The 10396-nt window shown below is 33.5% G+C and overlaps 1 protein-coding gene across 1 annotated transcript; it reads right to left on the bottom strand.

The window, feature by feature from the left end:
• Nucleotides 1-28: 28 nt before the first annotated feature.
• LOC111384041 (protein Brevis radix-like 2) lies at nucleotides 29-3684 on the bottom strand. The gene is made up of 6 exons (XM_023008254.1): nucleotides 3267-3684; nucleotides 3017-3178; nucleotides 2547-2923; nucleotides 1220-1355; nucleotides 442-755; nucleotides 29-231 (listed from the first exon to the last, which is right to left on the bottom strand). The coding sequence occupies exons 2-6, from the start codon at nucleotides 3134-3136 to the stop codon at nucleotides 153-155; spliced, it is 1026 nt and encodes a 341-aa protein (XP_022864022.1). The 5' UTR covers nucleotides 3137-3178; nucleotides 3267-3684; the 3' UTR covers nucleotides 29-152.
• Between the last annotated feature and the right edge of the window lie 6712 nt (nucleotides 3685-10396).

The following is a 10396-nucleotide window of genomic DNA, read 5'->3' as shown; positions in this document are numbered from 1 at the left end:
CCAACATAACCCACGAAGAGGCACAACAAAAAGAAAAAGAGAAGTAATATAATTCACAGTTCAAGATATAACCAACTTGCTGGTGAATCTTGTACATTGAAGAAGCATCACAGAACACTTCAAAGCCTATTTGTAAAGAAGTCAATCCCAGTTCACAAGTATTGCTGTTGAATTCTGGCTCTATTTTCTTCCCACCACAACCGTGCCTGCATTTCTCCAAACCTTTCTCGGCTGCACCAAACATACATTTCCGAGTTAAATAGAATTCACGTTTTTTAGACTACTCGTAAACCAAAGAAACATTAAAATTTTATTGACTTGGCTTGTAAATGAGACTAGAACCCGAAATTCTTCAATACAAGTTTTAAAAGAAATATCTTGTTTTACATGACGTTAATTGATAGAAGCTATAAATTTATGCATACAAAAAGAACCACTTACCTGAACCGCACTCTTCTAAGCTCACGACTGCCACCTGGCAATGTTCCAATAGTAATGTAAACTCCAGGCTCATCTTGCTCGACCCACTCAGTGTCCAAATCACTGGCATTGCTCACTGAAAGCTCCCCGGAGTGGTCAGACTCTCTTGAACAAATAGAATGTGCAGAAGCATCAATGGATGATGCATCTGTCTTTGCAGCACTAAGGCTGGACAGTTTTGGTGACGTTTTAAGATCACCAGAGTCGCAGTAATGGCGAGATTGCATTTGGTGGTGTTCAACAGGACTATTCTCAGCAGATTCAATTTTTGAGTTCTGAAAGAAAAACATTTTTGATGTGATACACGTTGCTCACAAAAATAAAATAGTTTTAGTATCACATTGTTCACAAAAATGAAATAGTTTTCCAAATTAAAGCCCTTGGTAACTAAAACTAGAACATTTTACCCCTTTGTTAAATAAAAGATGGATCCCCAATTAACCCCATGTTCAATGCATTACAAGCATGTATATTACCAATTATCTACTCCCTGGCAACATCCAGGGAACTGATAGATCAAGTCAACTATCATTCCGAAGAAAGCCAAATCATTTCAAGGATTTAGTTACTAATAACTATAAGAACTATCATCAAATAATTACATACATATACGATTCGAATTGATTCAAAGATGATGTCAATTTTAGAAAAGAATAATTACACTGTCAAAATTCAAGATATGAAGTCAAGAACTAAGCAATAAAAACAGAAAACCAATTACGGCAGAAGTAAAGCTCACCTTCTCCTCAGGTTTTGGCAGAGTTGTTTCTGGTATTGCTTGATGATCGAACCCCTGAACATTGTATAATTCCATCACTTTGTCGTAATTGTCTGCCCACCACCTTTGAGCTTGCGATTTGTTAAACATCTCTCGACTGGAAAAATCATGAAGGGGAAGTTTGAATTTTAATATTTGCAATTATTTGCATAACCCTTCAAAATGATGCGTGGCAAAAGGGAAAAAAGGGGGAAAGACGAAGATTCCAGCTATTAAATTTATGCACTAGAATAACACACAATTTAGGTATGACATTACAGTAGCAACCAACCATGCCAAGGAAAGGACTAGGGCACAACTCGTTGAGAATATCAACAGAGGAAATAAGCATTTGTACTCATGTAAACCAACAAATTCTTGGTACACAAATTAACCCCAATCATTAGAAGACAGTCCGATGAACTGCATAGGGACAAAGTCTAATTTAGGTTCTTCCATGAGTCCTTTCTTTACTGTGTCTGGTGTCTAAATAGCATCCAGTAGCTCGTTGGCTGAAAGCAGTACCTGATGTGCCCTTTCATTATGTACGTAAGAAACAACCTTTGACTCGACGCAACGCGACAGGAACAAATCATTTCTGAGGTGAAGCTGTTTGCAAGTGATATTTGATCAATTACGTATTAATCAATATTCAATTGATTGGTCAGAGATTATCGACAAAAAAGATTTGTCTAAGCAATCCAAATTTCAGTTTAAAACTCGGGTAATGAACCTCTTTGGTTAGCCCTCAAAATGGGATAGACAATTCGTCAATTTGCATTTAGCAAAACAATTGACACTCTAGTTAACAAACAGTCCGCGTTGCATAGATTTATGTGGTAAAAAGAAGCCTATGAAAGTGACGAGTGAGGCCCGTCAGACCTTGCTCTCTCTCTCTCTCTCTCTCTCTCTCTCTCTCTACTTGTTGGGATTTAATTAATATTCTATTTTCAGTCCCATGATACTCCAGACACGACCCTTCAGTACCGATCCCTTGAAACTAACTAGTTTCACAGCTCCCAAACAAAACACAACTTTCAGGTTCATCTGAAATAATTTCACTGAATCCTATTTGGAAATAATTTTACTTGGCTGTTGATTAAAACTGTTTTCTTGCTTTTAATTTTTGAATATTTCAAATTGAATTATACTCTACAAGTCATTCTTACTCTTTTCATCTAATTATTACTCCTCAGTTCTTATCATTTTTGAAAAAAGAAAAATGAAATTATATAAAACTCAAACTGAATACGCTACGAAATTAAAATTTATATTTGACAAATCTCAACACAGAAGCTGACAGCAGTACCTGAATTGAATCCTTTTGAGACCATTTCCTCCTTGAGGCAATGAAACGAAAGTAATCAGCACACCAGGCTCAACCTGTGCAACCCACTCTTTGGGCTCATCTTCCTCCATGAACACTACCGATACACTTCTACCACTAACTGAAGAGGGCGTGACTTCACCGCTGGAAAGGGCCTTTAGTTTGGCTTCCATTTCCTTCCCCCATAGCCTTGGATGGTTGTTTAAGCTCCCTGTCCTCTTGTAGGTGCCGTAAAATCTCCCCGAGACCCAGCCGGCTTCCGAGTCAGGGTAGGCTCGGTCCTGGTTGTTGCTTGAGGAGCGGGAACATGGGTTGCAGGACTTGTAAGCACCAGATGCCTTTACTGCCATATCCTTTATCTAAAACACAAATACCCAGTAATTTAGATTGATATTTAAGAACCCACAAATAATAAATGATGAATTACGGAGAAATTTGTAGTGTTGTATTACCTGGTTCGTTAGGGCTTTGATTGGTTGTTTACTGGACAGAGTGACGGTGGTGTCATCCTCTACTGGAGGGTTGCGAAGAGATCTGGCAGTTTGCTGCTTTGAACAAGCTATGCAAAACATATTCGATTCAATGCCCCAGTTTACTCGAGATTCACTGAGAATCTGAAAAAACAAACAGTCACATCATGAATTGAATAGAATAGTGAATCAAACTTTTGAGGGCCTACATCACAAAAGATAAAATCATTACAATGAAAATATAGCAAACGCAAGAAACACCGGGCCCAGAAAATCTTCAGCTACATTTTAAGTAGAGAAACCAATAGAACCAATACACATTTCCTCCGAAGAAAACTTCTTTAGAGAAAATCTGCAGCAGAGGTGGAAGAGACCGAAAAGGGTTGAGTGTGAAATGGCCCTTGACTCTTCGTAAGAAGAGTAGGGTGTAACCCGGGCGTTAAAGACGGAAGTGTAATGTACAGTGCATAGGTTCTGACGATTAGAAATTGGAAACTAGATCAAAATAGCCGTTCATAATCATGGTAGTGTACAATTTTATATTAATTGAACAAACTCTCTCTCCCCCGAGGTTATGGGTGGAAAGAGCGAGAAACCAGCAGCCATGTATTTTTATATTTTGCTCCTGGGAATAAAAAATTCAACAGGGATTGTGGACCATTTGAATTGAGCGATGAGTGTCCAGATTTGTGTGTTCTCGAGGCAGAGGTGGCGGAAGACTTAAGGAAGATGGGGTAAAATTTGGATCATGCTACACAAAATAATGATTGACATACGAGATGATCGAACACTCACACCTCAAGGATCGAGCATTATTTTATTCACGCGGGGTTCACGTTTCGTGTGAGGGTCGGTCACCCATTTTCGGGCACTTCTGCATTATTCTAAACATTTTTGGCTAAGCTTAGGGGATAAAAATGGGTAATAATTAAAATCAAGATTTGAATTTAAATTAAAATTAACAATTAATTTTAATTACATATTTTATGGGACTCAGAAATTTTTAACCATATATTTTATCAAAATTTACTAAAAATCTGATTTTAATTCCCATCAAATAAGAGTATGGTATGTTACTTTTTGAATAAAAATAAGCTTATATTAAATAAGTGGTTTAAAAGTGAACAATACTTATAAATGATGCAGAATGTGAAAAAAAAAAAACTTTGATCAAAAGTATTTTTGAACAAAATATGTGTAAACACCCAAAATACCTTGTGAAACATACTTTAAGGTACGTTCATATTGTCCAACCATCCAAGGATTGGCACTCACTTAACGAAGTTGTTTGATTGGTACAATACAGAAAATGGCAAACAAATTAGATGCCTAAGGCACTTAGAGTAAGACCTCGTTGTATAAACTAACTCAAATAGGCATTAACACATGCCCTCAGAGTAAGACTAATGTAGCCTTCTCGATGCTCAAGTGTTGCAACATTAAGAGACACCACTATCTTCTTCAAAAGCAACATGTAGCGAAAAAAAGATTAATAGGATTGTTGGTGTGAGAAATTACTAGTGCATCTAGGAGACACCACTGTCTTATCCAGAATCAATGTTTAGGGGGGAAAATTCATAAGGTTGCTGGTGTCAAAAATTATTAGTGCATCTGAAATTTCAATTATGTGAGTACCTCCGTACCACACTCATCATATACATTGTTATGGTTTAGAGAAAAATGCTCTCATCGCATAAACTTTCATGTACATCGTATCATCTTGAAAATCCTAAATTACGGAGAACCCATGAGATTTCTTTAACATAAATATAATTGATCTTATTGGCATAAATTTGATCTCCTGTTCACAGTGAACTTGGCCCACAATGGGCAAGAGATCAAACCCCCTTGCTGGCATGTCCTTTCTCAGCTCATAAATACTATTAACTTTTGGACCAAATGCCATAGTCGAGAATATAATAGATTTTGTATTTTCGAAAGACCGTTTTGAACTTTTGCTTGTAATAATGAAACTCACTAAAGTAGATTCTTTAAAGAAAGGACTGTTTCCAACGAAGTGGCACAATTTTTCACTATCAAGGCTTTCTTTAGACTTTATACTTTGCTTGCCGTGTGAGTTGATAAAGCAAATAAGGGGCCGTTTGAGCCCCATTATTTGTAGATTATAATGAGATGAATAGTATTTTTTGAAAAATGATTGGTTAAAAAGTTTTTGATTTACGTGTAATATTATTTTATTGAAAATTATGTGGTTAAAATGAGGAGAGAAAATTTTAATTTAATGTAATGAAAAATAATGAGGCTCAAACGGGGACTAAATAAATATGCGTCTGATTTTAACTCTAATGCATTTTAGAACAAGTTTCCTCTTGCTTCAATTGTACTGACATATAATCTGACAAGGTATAGATATGCTTGTTTTACAAGTTTAGGAAAGCCAAGTCGCGTTCTTGCCCGTCCTGAGCTGAGTCCATTGTGGCCGATTTGCTCCGTAACACATTTTAGAATTAAGCTATTTGTACACTTTCTTTGACGGGAAGGATGACAAATGAAATGTTTCTTGCTAATGTAGAGTTTGTGAAAGTTGAAAAAAAATAAAAAATTTCGTCCATCACGCTTTTTGTCAATTGAGATGTACAAGTTGCAAGATCCCATATTTTAATGAGGTGATGAGCATGTATGCTTCACTTCGTGAAGAGGGGTCATTTCTTTATTTTCTTTACTCTCATTGGACCATTTGGTATTTATATATATCGAGATTTCAATTTATAGATCTTCCATTGGAGTTTAATTTTCTAAGGGGTAGGCTTAAAATTTTTTGAACCTATTAACGTGACTCAACCTCTACTTGAGCCACTGTGTAATCGTGAAAAATTTTCAAGCAAGCCCAAATTAGGCATATTTATACATCTAAACACCCATTATGCTACTCACTAGTAGCATAATTGTTGACCTCATGGTTGAAGTAATGGAATATTGAATGGAAATCTCAAAAACTATTTCCCAAATATACTTGCCAAATGAGGTCAAGAGTTATGAGACATTCTCCAAATTATTTGAGGGAAAAAAAATAGATATTAACTAAGCTCATTAGGTCTCTTATTCCAAGTGTTTTTTTTTTTTTTATAGTATTATAATATATTATGATGATTGTTGTCGTCTTGGCCAAGTAGTTGGCTTTGTTTATGTGATGTCAACGTCAATGACATATTTCCATAGATATGTATTATTTATTACAGACTATATATTTATTCGATGTCAATTATTTACTTTTTATTTAATAAATAGAGGTTTTGAATTTGTATTTGAAATTCGTAAATGCAGTAAATGTTGTAGTGGTTCAACTATTAATTCTTGGGTGTTCTTGTAAATTCAAGATGATGATTGTTAGAAAAAGATTAATGCTTTTACTTAGATAGACCTCAAAAATGCGTGCAAATGAGTTATGTTTAGTGATTTGAACAGTAAAAATAAGTTAAAATTTTGTTCGTTACATTTTGATATCTGACGAATGAGTTCTTTCGTCAATCTGGTATGGGGAATCCTGAGCGTATCAAACAACTAGATTGCTTGTAGTCAGTCGTGGTAATTTATCTCATGAAACCCAAAAGCATTAGTGGAATCATTACAAAATAACATGGCTTCAAGCACAGATTTTTCGTTCTTGAAATCACGATATTTGTTGCTATTACTCTTTACCAAAAAAATATTAGCAACCACAAATCAATTGTTAATTTGGAGGTCGTTAATAATTACCAACGGATCACGCCGTAGGTAAGAATAAATATTTTATGAACGAATTTTCCATTGACAAAGTGTGAATCTTTTACCAACGAAATTTTCGTTTGTAAAAATCTTAATCAATACCAACCGACTTTTTATTGGTAAATGTCTATTATTATAATTAATAAAAATCAATATTGCAAATAGCCACATAGGTGTGAGGTTTGGTATATAAATATATCTTTAATATTATTTATTTAATAATTATGCTTCTTTTTTCTTTTCTTTTTTTTAACTTTTAGTCAACTGAATTGAAAGGCCAAAATATTATTTAGCCACTTATTGGACCACAAATCTATAGAAGCCAACTCCAAAGACTTTGTCGTGAACTTTAGATGTGGGGTGAGTGTATTACTTTTACCAACGGTAATCCATTTCTAATTATGGTAATATTCAGTACGTCACCTACGGAATATTCGTAGGTAAAAGATTCAACTATTAAACGGTTACATGAGGCAAGGAATATTCGTTGGTAAAGAGATATCATCGTTACTAATGAAAAATCCATAAGTAAAAGATCTAAATATTAAACGGTTACATGAAGTACGTAATATCCGTTGGTAAAGAGATATCATTGTTACCATTGGAAAATTCGTTACTGATTATCGTAGTTGAAAGTGAATTACTTTTACTGACGGATAATCTGTTTCTAATTATCAATGAATTGGATCCATTGATAATATTCGGTACATAACCTACGGAATATCTGTAGATGAAAGGTCCAAATGTTAAACGATTACATGAGGCACGAAATATTCATTGATAAAGAGATATCATCATTACCAATGAAAAATTTGTTGCTGATTATCATAGTTGAAAGTGAATTACTTTTACCAATGGATAATCCGTTTCTTTCCGTAGGTGAAAAGTTTTTTTTTAACAGTGAATGGTGTCTGCCTCCACTTGATTTGCTGAAAATGAATGTGTATATGACTATTAAGGAAGGTGATGGATTTTATACCGTGGGTGTTATCTATAGAATGTTGAAAGGGCAGTGGTTGTAGCCATGTGAAAGCAATTCGGGAGGGCCTTAAATTTGTAGCTACGCCTAGAATTTAGTATTGGAGAATATGCATTCCAAATTCGGCTAGTTCTCGATATTCGTAGAGGAAAGGAAAAAGAGTTATGCTACTTGTACAAAATTAATTGACAAAGTTGGTTTACAAAACAACACCTACACCAATCATTTCAAAAACACATTTTTAAATCATTTGAATTAAAAATCAATATTTTGCCAACACTTATTTTGTCAAGGGAAAATTAGGTCAGATACTCTATTAAAATAACTAATTTGAATAATACACTTTTAAATTAATTAAATCTTTTAAACAAGTAATTAATACGTTCTAAACAACTGCAACCCCAAACCTGAACCAGTAACCTCGATAGAAACCATTCCTCATCAACAAACCCCATTCCAGAAGGCACCAAAGGAAAACCCTCCTCATCTACATCTTCTCTCACCGTCTCCTCCAGCTCCTCTCTGAGAAATTCTAAACCATCAGACTTCTAAAAGCCCCAAACCATAACCTTCAAAATCAGAAACTCCCCAATGTTGGTGAAGAAGGAAACATTCTTCAAATGTTCATAAATTTAAGTTTAGCCAACATTTTTCACTATTTTAAACTTTTTTATGGTTTTTATTCGATTTTTGTGTTGAAATGTTTATTTATTTATTATTATTATTATTATTATTATTTTTTGTGTTTTTAAGCGCTTTAAATATATAATTTGAAATGTTTATTGTCCTAAAATCAAGTTGTGATGATTAAATTTTTAGTGTAATACATTTTTGAAAATCAAGAATACTGCTGATTTGTTAAATTGGGAGCACCTTTTTATTCAGTAAGCTCTTTAAAAGTAGCAAGGATATGTCATGGAGTGAATTGAGTTTAAGTTGTTAGTCTTTCTAATCAATTATAGCAGAACAAGGTCTAATGGCAAATTTTGTGACAGGAAAATAGATTACTGGGGCAACATTTGTGTGTTTACCATTAGGAAATAGTTTTTTAATTCCATTCTTAAATGATTTTGACACGAGATCATTTCATTCACTTTTTCGGTCTCATGGTCTTCTAACATAAAAACACCTTTTGAAACGTCTAGTTGCGTACTCAAATGCTTTGCAAATAACGCTAAATTTTGAACTACACATGCTAGCTAGCCATATTTTCTTTTACATAGCTAAGTGAATATTTAGAAAATAGGAATCTGTTTTCCATAGCTGAAGGAAATTCTGGTCATTAACTAAAAATTAACCCTTTTCTATTTGGCCTTTGCAACCCAGTATCTTATTCTTTAGTCAATTATGATACCAATGATATAACGTATACTTTAATTTCAATAGAACTCTCTTTTCTAGTTTGGTTGATTTCCAGCAAAACATGTTTCGTCCATCTTGTTATACTGGTAAATCAAATTTCCTTTACAAGTGTTGTTATGCTGGGTATGCAACCTCTCTATAAATCTGAGTCATAATCTGAGTCATCTGCCACTTCCAGCTTATAGATTATTGTGTTCTAAAATTGACGTAATATTATATGTTTAATTAATAAAATAAAGCATAATCACAAAGAGGCAACATGTAGAAGAAAACTAACTTATTTCTTAGATCTATTTTAAGTGTTTGATTTGTGCTTGTCACTTTTCTGAATTCTGACACTTTTTAAATTTTTTATCACTTTTTTTAAGAGATAAATAAATGACAAGACAAAAATGGCAAAGGCGAAACAATCACTATACTAATTGAAGAAGCAATAGAAGATTCAAACGGTGGTGATGACGAAGATGATGATGAGTTTGGGAGTTCTTATAGTGATAATGGCGCAATGCCTTAATGGATTGATCAAAGCACGAATAAGAAGTTTATTTTTTGTCACCTTTTTTTTAATGTGTCACTTTTTGAGTTTGTCATTTTTTTTAGAATTTGGCTACTTTTTGAGTGTTTGTCACTTTTTTAATTTGTATAACTTTTTAATTTGTGTCACTTTTTTTTGAATTCGTCACTTTTTGTATAAAATTTCTGCCACTTTTTTTTTTTAACTTTTGTCACTTTTTTAGTATTTATCACTTTTTAAAAAAAAAATTGTCACATTTTTTAGTGTTTATTACTCTTTTTTAGTCACCTTTTTTATTTTTATTACTTTTCTTAGTGATAAACATCACTCTTTAATAAAAGTGATATTGTATGTTATTTTTTAATAAAAAAGTGACTCATTCAAAAAAAGTGCCAATTTTTATTAAAAAAGTGACATTGTGCCACTTTTTTATATTATACAGTATTTTTTAATTTTAAAAAACTTTTCATATGATTTTTCAAAAGACCTTCAAATTTAAGGGTATTTTTGTAAGTTGCCCTTTTGTCAACTCGTTTTGTACAACTAGATTAATTGAAGAAAAAATAGGGTGTTTACGCCACAGATGAAATTGCTTGTCTTTTGCCCATCTTCAATTTTTGAATAGCTTTTTCTGATTTTGGAAGACTCGTTAAATGAGAGGCGTAATCTTTGCTGGATTCAAAAGATTTCAGCTACAAAATGTTGTTTGTGATATATTTGTAGAGGTTCAAATTTTTAGATATGTTTCATACGTCAACTAGTATTTTTAGTTTTATTAACA

The sequence above is a fragment of the Olea europaea genome, unplaced genomic scaffold (assembly GCF_002742605.1).
Source record: "Olea europaea var. sylvestris unplaced genomic scaffold, O_europaea_v1 scaffold2822, whole genome shotgun sequence".
Classification (NCBI taxonomy): Eukaryota; Viridiplantae; Streptophyta; class Magnoliopsida; order Lamiales; family Oleaceae; genus Olea; species Olea europaea.
Note: the sequence above shows the minus strand (reverse complement) of the source record. Positions and strands in the feature narration are given on the sequence as shown.